The sequence below is a fragment of the Heteronotia binoei genome, chromosome 4, assembly GCF_032191835.1.
Source record: "Heteronotia binoei isolate CCM8104 ecotype False Entrance Well chromosome 4, APGP_CSIRO_Hbin_v1, whole genome shotgun sequence".
NCBI lineage: Eukaryota > Metazoa > Chordata > Lepidosauria > Squamata > Gekkonidae > Heteronotia > Heteronotia binoei.
In genome coordinates this window covers 117,204,005-117,226,820 of record NC_083226.1, presented here as the reverse complement: position 1 = coordinate 117,226,820, position 22,816 = coordinate 117,204,005, and the positions used below count along the sequence as shown (strand labels likewise).

General features: G+C 40.9%; 2 protein-coding genes across 2 annotated transcripts in view; one reads left to right on the top strand and one right to left on the bottom strand.

Moving 5' to 3' along the window:
- Positions 1 to 1,570: 1,570 nt before the first annotated feature.
- On the bottom strand, positions 1,571 to 22,632 carry RIOK2 (RIO kinase 2). Its single transcript, XM_060235649.1, has 10 exons — positions 22,424 to 22,632; positions 20,617 to 20,755; positions 19,386 to 19,502; positions 18,708 to 18,883; positions 16,544 to 16,632; positions 10,748 to 10,939; positions 10,209 to 10,301; positions 6,958 to 7,473; positions 4,175 to 4,271; positions 1,571 to 1,805 (listed from the first exon to the last, which is right to left on the bottom strand). The coding sequence occupies exons 1-10, from the start codon at positions 22,487 to 22,489 to the stop codon at positions 1,644 to 1,646; spliced, it is 1,647 nt and encodes a 548-aa protein (XP_060091632.1). The 5' UTR covers positions 22,490 to 22,632; the 3' UTR covers positions 1,571 to 1,643.
- Positions 22,553 to 22,816, top strand: part of LOC132569508 (uncharacterized) — a 151,631-nt gene continuing 151,367 nt past the window's right edge. The window contains exon 1 of the mRNA XM_060235648.1: positions 22,553 to 22,771. The gene's annotated coding sequence lies outside the window, so the exon portion shown is untranslated. The remainder of the gene's footprint in view (positions 22,772 to 22,816) is intronic.

Genomic DNA, 22,816 nt, shown 5'->3' with positions numbered 1-22,816 from the left:
AAAGACTTGGGGACACCACAAGGGATTAAGCCTGCTCAGTGGCAGCAGTGACTCTAAGCCTAGAGAATCAAGCTCACACAATCTTCCATGATCAGATTAGAATGTTGAAAACTAGTCTATGTATTTAGCTATTTCCCTTCATCCACCCAAACAGAAGCACCAATACTTGTTCATATTTACATTATTTGCTCTGTTAATACAGTTCATTGGTGCTTCATCCCAAAAAGATTAACAAATGGTGAAGTTGTTTTGTTATTAAGATACTGGGGCATAACACAATACAATGATTATACCTAACCAGGACTCATTTTTCAAGAATATTTAAGCATTCAATGATTGGATCCAGCACAACATTTTTACTTGTATCTGACCTCTGATGCAAGCAGAAATGCAAGAAAAAGACTGCAGTGATTCCTTAGGGTAGGTCAAACTTATTGTATCTTTCTGTTGTGCTTTTGCTCACACAGAATTTTGTGCAACCAATTTTTCAGCAGTACAAAATACAGGGATAACAATTCACAGTCCATAAAGCACAGCAGCTTGCTGAGACTTTGCAAATATCTGCTCCTCAGTTAAATCCAGCACAGTAACTACACTTACACTCTTTTCTTTTTTTTAAAGACAAAAATGGTTACTTGCTCTACAATGGCAGCAACACCTGACACCACTCCTTCTGGCTATAGAGTTTTTAAGATCTTCTATAATAGGACATCTCTTAAGTTGGTGAATGCATATGAACAAAATTTATTAGCAGTTGCACAGACCTGCTCAGAGATGAAGTGCCTGCCGGGCCTGTGCAATATCATTTTTATTACTTGTTAGTTTGGGCAAGATTTATACACAAAACCTTGAGGGTGCAGAGAAAAATCAAGTAAGAGCTTCTGGGTTCAAAGCTCAGCTATTCAGGAAAGGTTTGCTAAACTTTGTACAAGCCCAGAAATGAAAATGTTGCCAGAGGCGTTAAATCAAAGTACTCGTTAACATTAATGTAAGCCAGTTTGGTTGCAGTGAAGGCAATGGACTCGCCATGAATATCATAGTAACTGAATTGCACACAGCTCATGTAGTGCCAGCCCCAAGCTGCTCAAACCTGCAGATAATCCTATGAACACTTATTAAGGAGTAAGTGATGCTGAAGCCAGCAGGACTTGTTTATAAGTAAACATGTATAGGAAGGATTACTTTAAAAATCATTTAAAAGATTCTGATTTGTTGATTTTGCAATAGATGAAATATTTTTGTTTGATTATGGTAGGTTAATTTTATTTTCTTTGATGACTTCACTGATTTATATTCTCTGCAAGTCCAAAAGGGCTTTATGTTTGTGTTCCTCAAACAGTAGTGTAGAACACTACTTCCAAAATAGGAGACGGAGAAAAACAACAATACATGGGGTCTCCTCTTCAAAGTCAAAAGTCTCTCTGGGCACATCCAGACCCTTAGACATCACTTGGGTAGACCTAAGGGTTTCAGCCTCTATGCTCTCCTTTTAACATATTCAGATTAAATTTAATCTCTTACAAAACTTTGAACCATACTCAATTACAATATAAAGAACACAGTGCAACAGTTGAGTCAAAGAACCACCTCTTTCATTGACTTGCATGACGCAAAGCAAGATAGAAAAATATTTCTAAAGAAAGTCAGCCCCAGAAGCTAGCAGCATCCACACTAGACTTAATATTTTGCATGTGTTCCCGGTGCTGTTTGGTATAAACATTTGCTTCTCCTTTCTGCAGTCGCCGTCTGAGAGCAGCTTTTTGCTGTTTAGTCAACTGATGTTTTATCTTCTGCTTTACCAGTTCCTGTAAGACATTTTGAAAACCTAGTCATCAGTCCCGTTTGCAAGACACAAGACATACCTAGAAGGGAGATACTCAAAGGAGGAAGTATTATATAGTTGACACTTTGCAAAATGGATCTGGATCTGAGCAGATTTTACCTAAAAGCAGTGTTCTTGGACTAATTTCACAACCAAAACCTGAGCTACTTGGTGTGCTCACACCCTGAAGGAAAGAAAAGCGTATTGCTCTGTATTAAAGCAGTCTTAACAGATGTAAGAAATGGGCTGGCAGCAGGCTGTCCCCCCTTGTGGCTGAGAACAGTAATAGATTTCTGACATATATCAATATTGCTCACCAACTGTGCACTATAATTTTTCTTTGAGCCAGGCAAAGGAAACAAATTAGTTATAGAAGGATTGCAGAACTCTGGCACAGGGTATGGGAAGCACACCCCTGAACAGTTTTAAAATATATATATATATACATACACACACACACACACACATTTTCTAGCACCCATTGATGCAAAGGTAATACTTAGGAAAGATACAAGTGATCAACCTGCACAATGGTCAGCCTATTAAGATCAGCTATGGGAAGTAAACTCTTGGATTAGCAACAGTTGCTTAGTTTGATATTCACTTCTGGTAGGTTAATAGTGCTCATATGCAGAACTAATGAGATGACTCACAATCTTTGGCTACGGTACAGTTACACATGCAGCTCTCTACGCATGGGAGGGAATTCTGTATAGAGGACTAATGCATGTAGGAGGGAAAAATTCAGCAGGCCACTAGATCACACCCTTTGTATTTATTTCCCACCTATATTTTGAAGAAAAATACAAAAGGAAGAGTCAATAAGGTTCAGAAATTAATAGATAATTCCTAATACAAATTCTCCTGGGAACAGGTAGCAAAATATGGTACTTTTTCTTCTGGAGAGATATACAGAAAAGATCCATCTCCAACTGTAACTCTAATGTGTTGTTACACTCTGCAGGACTGAAGAACAAGGTCTTATGTGCAGTTATAATTCTTGTATTTTGGAGCTCTTACTTTTTAAAAAAATTATACATTAGAGATTTGTTTTGCTTTTTTCCCCTATATAATATGCATGTCTGAAATTGTTAGTGCAGTTAACTTGCTTTCAAATCTTAAGATTTCTTCAGAGTTCTGTTGTGCTTCTGTATTTTCAGTCAGCCAATCAGCAGTTGCTTACTAGGAATTTTAAGAATTCAGAAGACAAAGAATTTATTGTAGTGCGTCCATCCTTTTTTCAGTAGATCTCTGTACTGCAAGAGCTGAATTTATTTGCCTTTCAAGACCCTGCTCCTAAGGTCTCCTGGCTGGTAATGAAAGAAGAGAGAATTGTCCCCATTGTCAGCCAGATTGCTCTCAATCCAGCTGGGTGGAGAAGAGGGTCATACTGGGCATTCACCAAAGTCAATGAATATATTCCTCTCTCCCCCACACCCATTCCAGCCAGAAATAATGCTCTAATCTGACTGAGACAGTTATAATGCTGGAAGATTCTGTCTGTGGTCATGATCTCTAATTACAAAGTTTGCTTAATCTACAATGCAGCCCCCTCCCCAAACTCTGATGATGAAAAATTTAAATGGCACCATCTATTACTTTCCTATCATCTCAAGCCACATGCTACGATTAACAAAACTGTTTTTCTCTCCTATGGTGAAAATCCATTTTCTATTTCACCCCTCTGCATCCCCACCCCACCCCTGCTCTGTAACTTGGACAACCACTTGGAGGCAGTGGAGTGTAAGGTTTTGTAAAGGCATGTGAAAGTACAAATGAAGCCCCATGCAGGTTTGCAGAAAAATATTTCCCTCAATGGTGTATGATATATGAATTGTTGGCTAATTTGGAGATTTTGTCAAAGGCTCAGGCCACTCTGCAGCTGCTGAAGCAGCAGTACTTTGAAATTATGCAATAAATGCATTATCCTGGAGCTAGGTAAAGTTAATGAATATTTTTAAAAAATAATGTTATCTTTTAAGGATCCCATTATTAATGACCTTAGTGTCAATGATGACAGTTCATTATCTCAAATTCAAGTATTCAGCTCTTTCAGAAGAGATAACTAAGATGGATTCAATTAGAAGTTAAACCACGTATTTGAATTTAACTACAGATGAGGTACCTTCCTCAGTGAGACTTGAAATGAACACCATCAGCTATTTTTTGTGCCCCAAGATTCCTGAACTGATCAAAGGCTCAACATTTGAAATAAATGTCTGAGAAAGTGGGGAGGGAACCTACCAAGAAGCAACCCACAAGGAATTTTCCCTGTATATGAGTCCTGTGAAATGAAGAGTAGAGCAGGAGAGGTTCTTGGTGGACTGTTCCTAAACATTATGCCAGACTTACTGGAGGAATAGTTGACCGACTGCCAGCACTGCCAACTGAAGCGATGCTCATAGTTCTTGTTCTGTGGTCACTGATGTGAAACATGCTCTCATTATCCCTGCAATAAACACATTATGTTTGCTGTCAGCCTCATTTTAATCAGAGATTTACCAATAAACTCTTCCAACATAATCCAGGTGGATCAATTACACATAGCCTTCAAATAGGCTCAATCCACTAGGAAATGACTCCTGCACAACTACTGCTAAAATGTATGGGACTTGCTCAGCATCCTGAAGCTCAATGCTGGTATTTCTATTTGTAATACTTGCTGTATTACAACAATACCTGCTGTATTACAGCAAGTACAGCTGTATTACTATTACAACTGTAATAGTTGGAGGAAGGAAATTGACACAGGCTGTCTCCCCCACTTATACATCTGCCTGGATGCTTACTTAGCTCTGCTGTGTAACGTATTGTTCACCTCAACTGCAGGCTGTGGCAGTGTTTGTCAATCTGTGTTTCCCATTTCAGTTTCCTATATGAGATGCCCAGAAACTGCTTATTTCACTTAACAGAATACAGTCTAAAATGGTGAACATTTAGATTAACTATTCTGTTATCAAGTAATAGCTTTGCTGATGTGCATCAGTTATTCCACGTATACAATGATGCAAAGTTAAGAGCTGGTAAGGAGTAGGGGTGTGCAGAAAAAAAAATACGGAATTACACAGATTTGGAAATACACGGGGCCAAAAAGATACGGGATACCATGTATTTCCTATTACCGTACTCGGAATAGCCGCATATACGCTAGATGCGCGGCTATTTCCGAATATACGGCCCCATTATACCCTATGGCCACTGAAATCAATGGCAAAATAGGGTATATTGGAAGCCACCTGGAGGGGAGGGGGTTTGAGGGAGAGCCCCCAAATTTGCAGGGGACCTTTAAGAGACTCTCCCCTACAAACCCTCCAAGTCCCAATAAGATTGGACCAGGGGGTCCCATTCCAGGGGCACCCAAAGAGGATGCCCCTATTCCACCATTATACCCTATGGGCCATTGGGATCAATGGCAACATAGGGCATAATTAGAGGCTACTGGGGGTCAGGGGGTTTGAGGGAGAGCCCCAAAAACTGCAGGGAACCCACAGGGAACTCTCCCCTATAAAACTCCCAAGTCCCAAAAAGATTGGGCCAGAGGGTCCCTGTCTTTGGGCTCCCCAAAAGGCCCATTGCCACCAATGATGGTGAAAGCCCAATTAGCCACTTCCTCCACTATAATTGCTGTGGGGAAAGTGGCTCTGGCCAGAGGGGGGTTTGAGGGAGAGGCCCCAAAACTGCAGGGCAGCTTCAGGGGACTCTCCAGCATGAAACCCCTCTGGCCCAAAAAGACTGCACCCATCAGTGGGCACCCCAAAAGGAACACTGCTCCCAATGGTGAGAAAAAACCAATTAGAGCCACTTCCTCACTGTAATTGTCATGGGAAAAGTGGCTTTGGGGAGCAGGAGGTTTTGAGGAGAGCCCACCAAACTGCTGTGCAGCTTCAGGGCACTGTCCCACACAAAACCCACAAGGCCAAAAAAAAACTGGACTATGGGGTCACATTCCTGGGGCACCCAAAGCCAAACCTAACTTCACACCAGATAATCTCTATAGGACCCAAATGCACTACATCCCTCTATCTACTCTATGAACCCTGCAGGCATGGAACCAATATAAACCCAGTTGCCAATGTCACTGCCACACAAAACACAATCTGCTCAAGGTCTCCTCTGCAGATCTGGCTGCAGCAAACCCAGATGCCAGCTCTCCAGCCCTGCCCCAAACAACACGGGGAGAGCTGGCCAAGCACAACAAGCCTGCTGGGTCTCTCACCCAGGTGTCAGCTCCCCCCCCCAAACCAGAACCAGGAAAAGGAACAACAGGAGAAGGCCAAGAAACTCAACTGTTAAAAAAGTGGCCTTTTAAACAATGAAAATTAGGCCAAACAGCGCCCCCCCCCAAGAACCAGAAGAGAAAGGGAACAACAGCAGCACAACACAGCAGCAACAAATCAAACACAGAGCCCTTCAAAGCATGCATTTGCAATGCATTTTGCAAATGCATGCTTTGGATTGGCTGCTGGGGCTCCTGTCCCCCTCCCTCCCTGATCCCAGGGAGGCTATGGGAGAGGCGGGAAAAGGCTTCCAAAGGCGGGAAAGGAAGCAAGCAGCTCCCCTGAGGCTGCAGAAGCTCCTTTCCCGCCTTTTCCATTGACTTCCGTATACTTCCGAATATCTATACGGAAGTATACGGGGAGCCATATACGGCTCCCGTTTAATGGCCTGAAAATGGAATCGGAAGTATACGATGCCATATACTTCCGAATCAGGGGTGATTTGGTGGTCTATGCGGTTCGGCCGAACCGAATGCACACCCCTAGTAAGGAGCATCTGAAAGCTGCAGTTCAGGAGACATTCAGGTCTTCAGTCCACAAGTACAGCCATTTATAACACTACCAAACATGAAATGCAAAAGTAGTATAGACCATGCATCAGTATCTATCCATGGGACAAGTACACTTACTTGTCCTGTGAATGAGCAAATCAATTAGTATAATGTTATTTTTTACAGCACTAGTCAATAAAAAAGTTCTTTACAGTCTAAGCTTTGGAACAAAACTGTTGTTTTCAATTCATATCAGGACATCTGAAAAGAAATGTATCTTAACACTTGAAAGGGGCTCATCTCTTTGAAAGGGAAAACAAAGAACACACACATGAACAGCTCCTCAACAATCAATACAGATCTATACCTGAAAGGCCTGAATTCTCTGTTTAATGTTGACAAGTCAATCAGATCAGGGCATTCATCTTCATTCTCTTTGTCAGCAGGATCTTCTCCTTGACCTGTCTGATCTTCAATTTTGGTGGATTTTTCCATTTTCTTTTCATCCTCTGAAAAATCAATTACAGAGCTCACAGCTTTAGTACCGTCTCTTGCAGCAATAATTTGTCCTTCAACTGGTTGTAAGGCAGAGCAAAGATCCTTCAAATCTAAACTTTGCTCACTTTCATCAGCACTGTCTTCTTCATAGGTCTGCTCCAACTCTTCAGAGGCATCTTCAACTTCATTTGAGAAGTCTCTTTCCATCTCTTGATCTGTTGCACTGCATAATTTCCTTCTCCCTTCAGCATGATGTTCAGGTGAAGAAAGCTCAGCTTTATGGCCCTCATCATCAAGACCAGCTGGGTAAAGCAGTGCATCATCTTCCTGCATATCTTTAGTGTAACCACTGGCTGCAATTTCTACATCAAGAGAACATTCCTTCCTGGTAATGTAGGAAAAAAAGATAAGGAAAAATTAGTTTTCAATTTATGCTTAGTAAGACTTTAGAATGGAGCTGTTTAAACCACCTTGGTCTTTCTGAATTGGAATCTCAAAGTCATTTTAGGATGTGTCCACATCAACAGTCATCACATGTTGCTCGTGGTTCCAGTAACAATTGTGGCAAATTTCCCACACACAGGCCTGTCTTTCTCCAGGAGTTGTATGCCTATTTTAGAAAGAGTAATGCTGACTTATAGACCTGCACACATCCTGATTCTGGAACAGGATGCCCAAAGACAGAGGAATAGAGTCATCAAAGAGGATCAAGAAACAGTTGAGCTCAAGGATCAGCTACAAATCTGCAGACAAAATTAAGAAGAGGAGGTCCTACAACTGATAGACAAATTAATGACAAAAGAGGAGGTCCTACAACTGATAGACAAATTAAAAACTAATAAGTCACCGGGTCCGGATGGCATACATCCGAGAGTTCTGAAAGAACTCAAAGTTGAACTTGTGGATCTTCTAACAAAAATCTGTAATCTTTCATTGAAATCTGCCTCTGTTCCTGAGGACTGGAAGGTAGCAAATGTCACCCCCATCTTTAAAAAGGGTTCCAGAGGAGATCCAGGAAATTACAGGCCAGTCAGTCTGACTTCAATACCGGGAAAGTTGGTAGAAACCATTATCAAGGACAGAATGAGTAGGCACATTGATGAACACAGGTTATTGAGGAAGACTCAGCATGGGTTCTGTAAGGGAAGATCTTGCCTCACTAACCTGTTACATTTCTTTGAGGGGGTAAACAAACGTGGACAAAGGAGACCCGATAGATGTTGTTTACCTTGACTTCCAGAAAGCTTTTGATAAAGTTCCTCATCAAAGGCTCCTTAGAAAGCTTGAGAGTCATGGAGTAAAAGGACAGGTCCTCTTGTGGATCAAAAACTGGCTGAGTAATAGGAAGCAGAGAGTGAGTATAAATGGGCAGTCTTCGCAGTGGAGGATGGTAAGCAGTGGGGTGCCGCAGGGCTCGGTACTGGGTCCCATGCTCTTTAACTTGTTCATAAATGATTTAGAGTTGGGAGTGAGCAGTGAAGTGGCCAAGTTTGCGGATGACACTAAATTGTTCAGGGTGGAGAGAACCAGAGAGGATTGTGAGGAACTCCAAAGGGATCTGTTGAGGCTGGGTGAGTGGGCGTCAACGTGGCAGATGCGGTTCAATGTGGCCAAGTGCAAAGTAATGCACATTGGGGCCAAGAATCCCAGCTACAAATACAAGTTGATGGGGTGTGAACTGGCAGAGACTGACCAAGAGAGAGATCTTGGGGTCGTGGTAGATAATTCACTGAAAATGTCAAGGCAGTGTGCGTTTGCAATAAAAAAGGCCAACGCCATGCTGGGAATTATTAGGAAGGGAATTGAAAACAAATCAGCCAGTATCATAATGCCCCTGTATAAATCGATGGTGCGGTCTCATTTGGAGTACTGTGTGCAGTTCTGGTCGCCGCACCTCAAAAAGGATATTATAGCATTGGAGAAAGTTCAGAAAAGGGCAACTAGAATGATTAAAGGGCTGGAACACCTTCCCTATGAAGAAAGGTTGAAACGCTTAGGGCTCTTTAGCTTGGAGAAACGTCGACTGAGGGGTGACATGATAGAGGTTTACAAGATAATGCATGGGATGGAGAAAGTAGAGAAAGAAGTACTTTTCTCCCTTTCTCACAATACGAGAACTCGTGGGCATTCGATGAAATTGCTGAGCAGACAGGTTAAAACGGATAAAAGGAAGTACTTCTTCACCCAAAGGGTGATTAACATGTGGAATTCACTGCCACAGGAGGTGGTGGCGGCCACAAGCATGGCCACCTTTAAGAGGGGGTTAGATAAAAATATGGAGCAGAGGTCCATCAGTGGCTATTAGCCACAGTGTGTGTGTGTGTATATATATATTTGGCCGCTGTGTGACACAGAATGTTGGACTGGATGGGCCATTGGCCTGATCTAACATGGCTTCTCTTATGTTCTAAGAAGGCCTTTGGTAAGATGGATGCAGTACAGTATTTTTTAAAATAAAAAGTGGGAGAAGACAATTGGGAAGAGGAATAATTGGAGATCAGTTGTAGAAAACTTTGTATTTTTCCAAAGAAAATATAACTTATGAGAAAGCCTAGCAGAAACCATAGAATGATGAAGTTCATGCATACAGCCCCCAGCCTCCGGTTCGGATGTGCTGATTTTGTAGAAAAAAAGAACCAGATTGTTATCCTCACCATGTTTTCCACCATCTTCCTGGATCAAAATTTTTGTGTTGTCTTTACCAGAAGTGTAGTTGTGGGTAAACATTTTGCAACATTTCCAAAATGTTGAAACTAGTATGTTCTGAATAATTGCAGTAATTTACTAGCGAATATTTGTTGTGAACAGTGTTAAGAGCAAGTTCTATTCTTAAAGAAGTCACTGTCCCAGGGATGTATCTGCATGGAAAACATGACACATGATTCAAACCCTCCACAGGTTACAGAGATACAGGCACCACAAGCCATTCATGTAACCTTGGCAGCTAAAGACCAAGCTGCCATAATTGCAGAAATTATGTTAGAATGTTGCCACTGTATCTACAGTAGTGTGGTTCACTTGTAATATTACCAAGGGAAAGGCTACTCAGGACTCAAGACTCAGTGGAGGAAGACTAGAAATATGCAAAAAAAGCTCTTGATTTCTAATTATGCCACAGACCTGATATCCTTGAAAGTTGGGTAGAGTTCACTTTCATAACTGAAGCGTTTCATAAAGAAATCACGAATACATTTCACGTCTCTGTCAAAGTACCTAAATAAAGAATTTTACAGTAATTAACTGACCCTTAAAATATCAAGTTATCATTTCCCACCAATACAGCTTTACCATTATACAAACATGTTAATTCTGTCACAAGCTATGATGGAGCTTTATTGCTTGCAGAAGGGATTAAAGCGCTTTCTAATGTCATTAAATGATCAGATTCTGGAAACACAAACAGGCTGTGTACAAACCATTTTCTCTCTAATGGCACAGCTCCTAGCCTATAGGCTGTGAGCTAACCACACCGCAAAGATTTTTCCTTTTTAATTATTTTATGTTCTATAATACATTTATTTAATCATATATAAATTCTTTAGATTCTCATGTCTCTTGTATTAAACAAATCCAAAATAAATTTCAGTACTGGAATTGCAATAGTTGGATCAAAAGCACCAAACAAAAATTGGAGCTTACTTGCTACGGGCAGTACATACCATTCAGCATTTGGGTGAGAGGTTGACACCATCTGTGGAAAATCAATCATCGTGATATGATCCTCATTATCTAGCATGAGATTGAACTCATTGAAGTCGCCATGAATCAAGCCATAGTTTGCAAGTTTTACAATTAATTCCATTAACTCATTGTACAGCGAGGCAGGATCTTCAAGATGATGCACTTGACACCTAAGTAATAAGGAGTCACTAGACTATTTAATATATGATTGAAGAGAAGCACTCAAATCTAAGTATCAGAAACTGCACAATATTTAGATTAGCTGCAAACTATACTTTAAAAAAGAAAAAAGGAAACAGACACTGTGCTTTTCCCACCACTGCCACTTTCCAGACAGGACTGGGTGGAATCACAGAGTTGGAAGGGACCTCCAGGATCATCTAGACTAGGGGTGTTGAACTCATTTGTTATGAGGGCCAGATCTGATATAAATGATACCTGGTTGGGCTGGCCATGTCAGGTTGGACCGGGCCATGTGTATACCTATTTAAGATTAGGTAGCAAAGATATAAAGTTTATAAAGGACACAGACAAACACAATTCATTAAAAAAAAACCCTTAAAACATGTTTAAAACATTAGCACTTGTTGGTATTAAAGGTGCTTTCTTTGTAACTCTCACATAGGATTCATGGAACTGGGCAAAGGAAGCTCTGGCTCTTTCCTTCCTTCCTTCCCCAGGGGACCTGAGGGGGAAGGAAGACAGGCTTGGCTCAGTATTAATTAGATTTAGATTTATTAACAGCCCACGGCCAGTATAGAAATATATAAATATCACAACAATCACAAAAGGAAAACCATTACACAATAAAATGATTAAAACTTGCTAAAATTAAATACATAGATTTACAGCTCTAGTAAGACAATTATGCAATTCAGCTTCCCACATTTCCTTGAGAAACATAAACAGAGAGCAATTTCATTGCTTGAGTACAGAATTTCACAATTTAACTAATCTCTGCGTTCTTGTCAGAAAGAAATTTATTAACAATCTCTTCATCAGAGATTTTGGAACCTTTTGATAATATTGGAGAAATAAATGTCCAACGAATATCATTATATATCAGGCAATGAAGTAAAACATGTATTGCTGTCTCTATTGCACCAACATTACAGGGACAAACTCTCTCAGCTTGAGGGATTTTATTATATCTACCCTCGACCACTGCTGATGGCAATACACCTTGCAAGAGAAAAGGCCCTTCTCTGATTGGCATCTCCAGGCTACACAGATAAGGGGAGGGTTGAAGAAGGTAACGTCTTTGGGAGGCAACAATGAAGTTTGGTGATTTGGAGATGTCCATCTGACGTTCTGTGACTTTCACTCTCTGCTTAAAAAGCTGTCTAGCTGTATCATGGCCCAAATGAAAAACTGTATCAGGGGAAAGTCTGAGCTGAGCTAACTTAGTCTGGACTTCTTTAAGCCAGCTTGATTGAAAATCATCCTGCAAAATTAACAGTGCAAGACCGCAAGAGTTTTTATATATCTTAAACCAAAGGATTAATGAGGAAAGAGTTATTCTGGCAGTTATTTTCACCACAGTTTCTAATCGAATCATAGAATTTGAGACACAATTTGGAACTCGTAATACTTCTCTTAAAAATTTAGATTGGACCCATTCTAACAGCAAAAAGCGAGACTCAGAGGGGCCTAGAAAAGTTCCGTACAGTAATTGTGCTATTATCTTAAATTCGAAAAGCTTAAGGGCAGCTGGAACAAAATTTCCCCCCTTTGACCTAAAGAACTTTATAATACCCAAAGCCGTCTTTTCTCCTTTGTCTGCCACATAATTACTGTGGGCCTCCCTGGCTTGTACCACCATCCCCAAATATCTAAAGGAGGAAACTTGGGACATTGTCCATTCATTGATCAGCATCTCACTTTTGGGGATTTATTAAAAGTTTTGGTTTTATCATAGTTAATTACAAGTTTTATCATAGTTAATTACAAGTTGCTGTTCATTGCAATATGTAGCAAAGCTACTAAGCGCTCTTTTTAAACCCACTAGAGTTCTTGAGAGAAGAACGGCATCATCAGCATAAGGCAATACTGAAATATGTTTGTGAGCTTGGCTCAGTAGCTCTGCTGTGGGATTGAGAGTGTCCGAAAAAACAAGCTCTGTTTTCTTTCCTTCGCAAAGGAGTAGCTTCAGCTGATGGAGAAAATAGGTTTTGCTCTGCAACTCCTGTGTGACTGAGCAAGCCCGGCAAAGCAAGCTGTGATGCAGAAGGAAGCAAGAGATAGGGAGAAGGAAGCAGCCAGTTGCTCAGGGGCCTAATAGGAGCCCTCCAAGGGCCTGATTCAGCCCCTGGGTCGCATGTTTGACACCCCTAATCTAGACCAACCCCCTGCACAATGCAGAAAACTCACAAATACTTCCTCACTAAGTTCATACCTCCCTCCTAAGTTCTGTCTAAGTTCACTGAATCAGCATGGTTGTCAGATGGCCATCTAGTCCTCTCCAAAGAAGGAGAGGCCACCACCTCCCGAGGAAGCCTGTTGCATGGAGGCTTTGGTTTGGCCTGTTCCACTGGAGTTTGGCTGAGAGAAATGAAACTGCCCTGGGGCTGAGCTACCTTCTGCAAAACAGCCTGATCTGTTAGGAAGATCCAGTCAGAATCACATCTACTCTGACCTTTAATAGCTGGCTACCCAGAAAGGCAGCTGTATCTTATATTAAGAGATGGATCAGTTACAACTAAATAACAATAAAATAATGATAAAAGTGATAGTTCATACAACTGCTTTCTGAATGTTTTAGTCTAAAGCATATTTGGAGGCTCCCAAAATATATGCTAGCTACAGGAAAATGTTGCATTAATTGAGTTTTACTACTATTTCAGTATTTTCAAAACTGTCTGCTTTTCCAGCAGCTATAATCCCCCCCAACGTTCTTTCATTTCAATGATGTTATTCATAGTTAGAAATTAAGCAAGCAAACTGAATATAATGGTCTGCTGAAGAGGTTCTTTTAGGGACCCCAATACAACTCTTTAGAATATTACAGATGTGAATGTAAGAGATCCGGAAAACAACATTATTTTAATAACAAACAATACAGAAGTCTTAGCCAGAAGATTAACTTGACTGGGTTTTTAAAGGTCACTGTGGGTATTATTTGAAGTCACCAACATGCATACATATTTAAAATGTGTGCTGACATCCTATAGGAAAATTAAGGTGACCACCACGACTTCAAAACAAAGATGTGCTATTTTCCCAAGTATGGATTTGCTCAAAATGCCTGTTATCTATCCTGTGTAGGATCTGCACACATGTGAAGCCACAGGTGTGCGCCATATGTTTTAAAGAACTTTATATTTATAAGCTTTCTATACAAGATACTATAAAAAGAAGTAGAAAATGAATCTTGGTTTTATTACAGTTCAAGTTTAGAATAGATTCCTTTATGGTGGAAGCAGCTCACACCAGATGCCGCATTGTTACACACTCTTAACGTGACTTTTTCCAAGCGAAAGCCGATTTACTTTTGATCTAGGGATAAGAATAAGGGTCAGACTGGACAGTTTTTTCTTCAGCTGTGCAAATATATGCTCTCAGCACTTTTGTGTGCAAACTTCAGTAATTGCATGTGGTTGTTCAACTTTTTAAATTAATAAAATAGTAAAAAGTGACAAGCAGCACAATTATGACTAGGCCAACAGATACAGGCTTAGACAAAGGCACACCTGCACCTATGATCAAACAACATCACGCATGCACAAAGTATTACCACTCTTGCTAGGAAAAAAAAATGAAATAACACCCTACACTAAGAAGCAGAGAGCTGGATCCTAAAGAACTATTAGTGGAGTAAGTTAATGGAAGCGACTTGTTGCATTTTTTAAAACTCAAATGGAGAGAATTTATACATAGGGTTTTTACTGCCTTCTCCTCCCTCAGCAGCCCTGTGCTTGATAAGCGTTCCCTGAGGACTCCAGCCAGAAAAGGAAGAACTCCACATCACTGTTCACATGACCTGTACTATGACTTGTGCGGTGGAGGTGCAGAATGTTTAAGCCCACATAACAATCCAAATGGTTCCCAGGAATCCCTCAATCCTCATGGGTGGTTTTTGTGGTGGGTGAGGGAGAATCGGGGAACTGCACTGGAAGGAAGCAAAAACTCTGGGAACCTACTCCATTTGCAGTTCTTTTAGATCCAGCCTTGAATTTCTTTGAATAACCTTCTGACCAGGGGGTAAAGCTAACAGCTTATTTTAAAAGCAACTTAATGAGATCTCTTGCCTTGTATAATTTTAAAAAAACCCCAACCCAGCTGGTCTGGGATTAGGGTTGCCAACAACCAGGAGAAATTATGTTCTACTTCTTTCACAGTGACTTAGCGGATTTTGTCAGCAACTCCACCTGAGATGCCCTCTTGTAACCTTTTCTAATTTTTTCAATAGTTTAGTTTTAGACACCACTTTAATAAGGCATACTGAAATGTTCTCTTTAATACGTATTTTAGCATGAAAAACATTTCTAAAAAGATGTATTTAATATTTTTCATTAATCAATGAATCTATAGTACTGCAAAGGTGTTATAGACAAGTGTAACTCAGGTAAGCAAGTATTTTAAAGTCACTTTCTTAGATTGTTCAACCATTAGGAGTAAAAGAAAATACACAGGTACTACTCTGAACCCAGTTTCTCTTGTTCCCATTAAGCCTCTGTGAAAGGAGTAGGACAGGGTTCCTCCAGCTTGTTGGCTGCTGGCAACCTAAATTCCAGGCAAGCTCTTGTTTTTGAAGCTATACAAGGCAAGAGATCACATTAAGTTCTTTTTAAAATGTACAGATAAGGAACAGTCTGCACAAATTAGATCCATGGTTGTTTGATATAGGATTGTCAGTTCTGGCAGCCAGTAACCTATGGGGTCTCTCAAGCTATCTCAGCTTTGATGCCCAACAGAGTTTATGAATTGGATCAGTTATTCATTAACTTCATTAACTCATTGTTTTAAAGAATGGTTCAAGAGGCAAGTCACGTTTTCCTATCTTAACATATGGCCTATGATTTCTAAACCTTAATCCAGAATGCACAGCTTTGCCCCTCCATTGCTTTGTTCAAACGTCTGCTCTAGAAGTCCATCAACTCAACATGATTACTACACTGGAGTAGAACTACAGAGTTGGAAGGAACCTCCAGGATCATCTAGTCCAACCCCCTGCACAATGCAGGAAACTCACAAATACCTCCCCCTAATTTCACAGGATCTTCATTGCTGTCAGATGGCCATCTAGCCTCTGTTTAAAAACCTACAAGGAAAGAGAGCCCACCACCTGTCGAGGAAGCCTGTTCCACTGAGGAACCACTCTAAGAGTCAGGAAGTTCTTCCTAATGTTGGAAACTCTTCTGATTTAATTTCAACCCATTGGTTCTGGTCCTACTTTCCAGGGCCACAGAAAACAATTCCACAGCATCCTCTATATGACAGCCCTTCAAGAACTTGAAGATGGAGATCATGTCAACTCTCAGCCACCTCCTCTCCAGGCTAAACATGCCCAGCTCCTTCAACCTTTCCTCATAGGACTTGGCCTCCAGACCCCTCATTAACTTTGTCACCCTTCTCTACACCCGATCCAGCTTGTCTATATCCATCTTAAAATGTGGTGCCCAAAACTGAACACAATACTCCAGGTGAGGTCTTACCAGAGCAGAGTAAAGCAATACCATTACTTCATGTGATCTGGACACTATACTTGCACAAAGTAATCATACTTTTATATCATAAATAGTAGTTTAATTACTATTTGCGGTGTCAAGACTTACAAAGGATAGCCGGTGACAAGTTCCATCACTACTGCATGTCTATTGTAGTCACAGGGTTTTGGAACAGGAAATTTTCTATCATGTAAGGCCTGGATTGGAGAAAAAAGCAAATATTTTTCAAGAAATCCTGCTCTGAATTCATCTACTCTGAAATGACTGTATTATCTGCATTTATACAAAAGGAAGATGTCACCTCTCACCTCTTTATTGGCTTTGCAAAAAAAGGAAAGTAATCTTCCATTCAGGTGTACAAGAGAGCCACTCTCCTCAATTACTCTGGAACCTTCTTGCACCAACCAGGGGGTGCAAAAGCAGAGAGACAAGCACGATGCACCCCTAGCTGGCTGGCAAGACTGAAAGCTGCCTCCAGAAGGCATTAAAGGCAGTGGATGACCTCACACACCAGCTGGTTCACTGGCCTGCTGGCAAGCCCATTCAGGCGGTATGCTCTTCTCTCTACTTGCATGCCTTCTGTCTGCTACTAGAACGCAGAGTGGGGCTGTCTTAACTTCAGGATTAGTTTTCCTTTCCTTTCAGAATTTTTAAAAAGAGGTGTCATACATTTGATGGTCATCTTCCTTTCAAGTAAACATGGAAACAATTATGATTTTTGGACTAAGTACTAATTAATGGCACAAACCTAAAATGGGTAATGCATACAAAACAGGCAACCTATCAAACTATCATTCTGCAAGAACGCAAGAGCAAATCTGCAAAATTAGCCCACTCAATTTCTCATGTTACCAACTGGAAGTTTCAGAGAAAGCACACAAAGGCACAAAAGTCGCAGTTTCTGTTTGCTGCCCATCAGCTGGTATTCAGAGTAACAGTAATTCTATGAAACCGTCATAGCTACCAACAACCAACAGACCTACCATCCATGAATGTGTCTAATCCTCTTTTAAAGCCCTGTAAGCCTGAGGCTCTCACCACAACCTCTTGACAATGAACTGCATAAATATATTGGAATGGATTTGTCCCTCTTCTGTTGAGGAATCTTCCTCTGTCAGAGCGAAGATGCTCACTAAGGAGAAGATTCAGCCTGTTGTTTCTCTCAAACAACTGCAATGGGTGACCTCAGGTTCTTGTCTTATGAAATGGAGAAACATTTTCTTTATAGCCACTTTCCCTGTATTGTGCTTAATTTTATAAACTTCTATCACATTCCTTTCTTAATCACCTTTCTTGCAAACTTAAAAACCCTAATGCTTTAGTTTTTCCTAGAAAAAAGATGATCAAATCCCTCAATAATTTTGGAAGCCCTTCCTTACATCTTTTCCAGCTCCAGAATACCGTTTTTCTGAGACAGGACATCTGAATATAGTTCCCATAAAACTCACGATGCAGACATTAGGCATTAGGACATAGTTTCAGTCCCTTCCATAGTAACTACTAGTATGCAATTTGCCTTTTTCTGTTGCTGCACACTGAACTTACACTAGGCTAATCATCATGATCCCAGGATTTCTTTCATGGTGAGTCACTGACACAGTAGACATTATAAAAGTATATGTGAAGTTGGGATTTTTTTAATTTTTGCACCAATACACTTTTTGAAAGAGCCCCGTGGCACAGAATGGTAAACTGCAATATGGCAGTCCAAGCTCTGCTCACAACCTGAGTTTGTTCCTGGTGGAAGCTGGGTTCAGGTAGCCGGCTCAAGGTTGACTCAGCCTTCCATCCTTCCGAGGTCGGTAAAATGAGTACCCAGCTTACTGGAGGTAAAGTGTAGATGACTGGGGAAGGCAATGGCAAACCACCCTGTAAAAAATTCTGCCATGAAAATGTTGTGATATGTCACCCAGAATTGGAAACGACTGGTGCTTGCACAGGGAACTACCTTTATATTTTTTGAAAAAGTATTGTAAAAGTGAAAGGTGGTTACTGAAAGTGAGTGCAAACAGAAAAGGCTTGGAATGCTTCTTTGACTTCCCTTATCAAGCTTAATATAGTCATTAAATGAAATATCCCCTGGATGATCTTCAGAGATTGAAGAGGAACACAGGGAGGAGACAACATACCATACAGGCAAAGCTGGCCAAAAATTGAATGGTAAACCCATCACTGTGAATTGTGCCAGGAATCCAACACATACTCCTCTATCCCTTTCAAACTGAACTGCAGCCACTCTGTAGCAGGAAAAGCAGGGGACAACTGACAATACCTTCATATAAGCAAATTCTTTCATTGCAGCAAGACGTGACAGGTAGAGCCATGACATCTTGTGCCTGTGCTTATGGTAGTCCCGTTTGTTTTTTAAGTTCCGAAACGATGTCCTCCCAAGCCTATGCAACTTCAGTGCAAACTGTTCCTCTTCTTCATTTGCAACAATATAAATATCTTTAAAATATGGGAAAGTTGCAATAAATTAGAATCTCTATAAACATGCATTGCAAGCATTCTGGTTCCACCTGCTTAATGGTTGGGAGAGATTTCACAATAGTGCATAATACACAAATAGCAATATTACCAATACCATGCAAGTGCAGGCTCATCCAATTACATTTTCAAGTAGATAGACATAGCAGATTTTAGAACTGGTATGAAAAAGGTCCAACATTCAACCCCCAGCATCTCCACTTAAGAGAATCAGGTAGGCGATGCGAAAGACTTCTATTTGAGCCCAAGAAGAGCTGCTCTCAGAGTAGACAATATTGACTCTGACAGACCAACAGTCTGACTCCGTATAAAGCAGCCTTGTGTGTTCAACTTATAAATGTTGAATAATCACAGGAAAGGCTATTTAGACAGATGAAATGTACTACTTTCTTATGAACGGTCATGTTTTCAACACAACAGCCAGATTTCTTTCTTTTTTTATGTCACAATGTTTTGCAAATACCTGATTCTTTGCCAACACCCATCTGGTTTCCAACAGAAAAGATAACTTGACGAGAAGAAAGAGTTTTCAAGGCAAGGTAATCATATCCTCCATTAGTTAATCGATAACCTTGGACCGCTGTAGGATCAAAGTATCAGGAAGTGAATTATCCAATGAGTTATTCCTCTGTAAACATTATGCTAAGACTCCTCCTAATCCAGAATACCATAACAAAGTAAACAGTCTTGCAAAGCAAGCCAGATTTCATTTTTTCTGTGTGAGGCGGTCATATCTACTTACTTATTGAGATACTTACACTCTAGTTGTCTCAGGAAACCCAAAGCGGCTTACAACATTGTCCATCTTTCTTCCCCCTCCCTAAACAGTCTGGGACTATCATATCTGTGGGACCACTTCTCCCTATATATACCTCAGAGAGCTTTACACTCAACCAATACCAACCTGTTTGTAGTCCCTGATCTCAAAATGGTCAGGCTATTCTCAGCCTGGGCCTTTTCAGCCCTGGTCCCAGCCTGGTGGAACTCTCTTCCTAGTGAGATCCAGGCCCTGTGGGATTTGACTCAATTCCACAGGGTCTATAAGACTGAGATGTTCCACCAGGCATATGAGCGGAGGACAGCAACAGCTGGTAAGATCAGTAGCCCCACAGGTTTCTTTCCTCCCCCCTTTTTATTCCCATACTCCCTGGTTAACAACTTTTCCACTGGTGGAATGTTACACAAGCCACCTCAGCTGCTTGCAGAAGAGATGTGTGATGCCATCTAATGATGCTGAAATCTGAATGTATTGTATGTACTTACTGTTTATTTTACTCATATTTATTCTATGCTTTTACTTTGTACTGTTGAGACATGTTGTGAGCTGCCTTGAGCCCAATTTCAGGAAACAGGTGGGAGAAAAATTAAATTATTATTATCTTCACATAACAACCACAATGGGAAGGTTACAAGGAGTATGACTGGCCCAAGGTCACCCAGGGAGATTCCATGGCACAGTATGAATTTGAACCTAGGCTTCACAGATCCCAGTCCATGCACTACACTACTCTAGCTGGCATGCATTAGATTCATAGAGGGATGCAACAACTTAGAATTAAATGCGGGCATTGGAGTAAAGAAAGATGAATGAGAAAGCAAGCAGATGTCCCATTCACCTGATTGTCAGTAGCTGCATTCATTAACAGAGATTACTGAAGCAATGCTAGCTGTGTGCTTGCAAAATTCATACTCACTTTTAATTTGTTCATAAGCCAAGAGTTTGTGCTTTGCTAATTCTCGCAGAATTTTGTTACACCCTCCATGTTTTAAACTGGCAATGGAGGCAATCAAGCTAGGAGGAACTATTTCATGGTTCTTCATGCCCATTTCCACCTGAAACAGAAAAATAATATCTAAGACAATATCTTCATTTTTAATTGTCAATGATTTCTATTTTACTTGTAAGCAAGTTCCAAGCAAATTCCCTGGAAAGATGGCACATAAATTTTCTAAATAAATAATCATCTTGGCAAACATTATTTCCCACGTCAAGCCTATTCCTGCTCATATTTTCTTCTTTCCAGGACCTTAATTTAATATACTGTTTATATTTGTCCATGCCACAATAATGTAGCTTATATGATGTTTACTGACTTTCAATTTAAATTAAGTTTCAAAAATATACATTTTTAAAAGCCTGATAACTAAAATAAACTCCATCTCCACTAACACAGTGGGACTTCAGTTAAGATTTAGATTGCACTCCTGAAGCATTGGCCAAGTGGCTAAACCTTTACAAACTTTTAGTGCTCCAATCTATAAACCCTGGCTTTCTTTGATTGCTGAACATACTGGAAGGGGAGGGGCAAGGCCTGATCCAATAACAAACTACAACATCGCTCAGTCAAATCAATCAATCACACTCTTCCCCACCCCCCAAGTACACACAGAAATGTCTGTTGTTTCAAGACACGTCCCCCACACACAGGAGGACAGAAAACTCCAGTTGGTTTCATTCATTTGGCAGTAAACAAACAGTTCTGTTAGTATGTGGCAGCAGCTGCACCTATCCTTGCTCCATGGTGCATGCACATTTTACAGCTTTGTACATAGGTGTAAAGGAGACTATAAGCATGAAAGGAGGCTCTCTACTTTCTCTATTGCTTTAGGCATTCCAAAACTTTAACAGTTATTGAGTATCCAAAAACATCCTGATTCCAGAGAAACATCAGCATTTTGCAGTTAAAGCAAAAGTCATCTTGAAGCATCCTAAGAAACTAAACAAATGTGTTGTGGCACCAGCTTTTTACTGACTACAGATTTCATCAGATGAGTGACCTGGATCAACAGAAATACACACACATTTACAGATGCACATGTGTATATGTAAACGTGCATGGATCTACTGAGGATACACATATAGATCTGCATGACATACCCTAAATCAGCAGGTATTTCAGCCAACAGTTTCATGAGTGTACACACATCTGCTGACACAGAATACAGTTGACAAAAAAGGCTCTAATCCCCAAAGGATAACCTAAATCAATTACTTCTACTTTTTAATTCCATCTTGACTCCAAAGGGTACAGGTCTCCTCTCTCATATTCTCACGACAATCCTGTGAGGCAGAATAGGTAGAGAGCAACGAAGAATGACTCAATGGGCTTCAAAGATCTCTACAGTCCCAGTCTACCTTTACACTCCTGTTATGTCCTATCGACTTTCTAATGTTGTTAGCTTCTAAAGTCCCACAAGACTCCATTTTACATTCGCCTACCCCCAGCTATCAGATAAGAACGCAAAGGGGGCAGACACCAGAAGACAAGAGGGAATGGCGCTGACCGATGGTACTGGTGAAACTTTCGACATGTCAGTGTGATTGAATATAATCTATGAGCATCCAAGGGGATGCGAGCTTCCTAGGCCACAACACAGACCATGCATAAATCTGTGGGGAAATCTCTCTTCCATTATACACACATACACGTGGCCCTACCGCTCGGCCCCCGCTCCTAGGCCACCCCTCGGTTACCCACTCGATCGCTAATTGATCCTTACCGCAGTCAGTACCCGAAAGTAGTCTCGGGAAAGGTACCGCAACAAAGCGACGTTCAGCTTCCCCATGGCCGCACCCAGCTACCCTCTCCGCGAGCTATAATAGAGTGTCCAGCCAAACTCTACTAAACTCCCTACGGCTGGCCCTTGCGTCCTACAGGCAAGTTCCGTGTTCGCATGCGCACTCTACATCCTTCACGACACAGTATTGCGCATGCGTGACGTTAGAGGCCGTCTCTTGTTAAACAAGCGGCGATACTCTAGCTGGGTCGGTTGCTGAATGGTCCTTGAAGGTAGTGCAACAATAACACCATAGCTCCCGGCGAATGAGTGCCTTCATGTTTACTACAGGTTTATAATTTGATGTGCTTAATTAGACTATAAAACATTTAAAAT

Bases quoted from the DNA above. Each gene is read 5' to 3' on its own strand.
- RIOK2 (XM_060235649.1), bottom strand. From the start codon at position 22,489: ATGGGGAAGCTGAACGTCGCTTTGTTGCGGTACCTTTCCCGAGACTAC. The intron at 18,884-19,385 runs GTATTTGCAAAA...CATATTTTAAAG, and splicing joins GGGTGTTGGCAAAGAATCAG to ATATTTATATTGTTGCAAAT. The intron at 7,474-10,208 runs GTCTGTGGCATA...CTACATTACCAG, and splicing joins CCAACTTTCAAGGATATCAG to GAAGGAATGTTCTCTTGATG.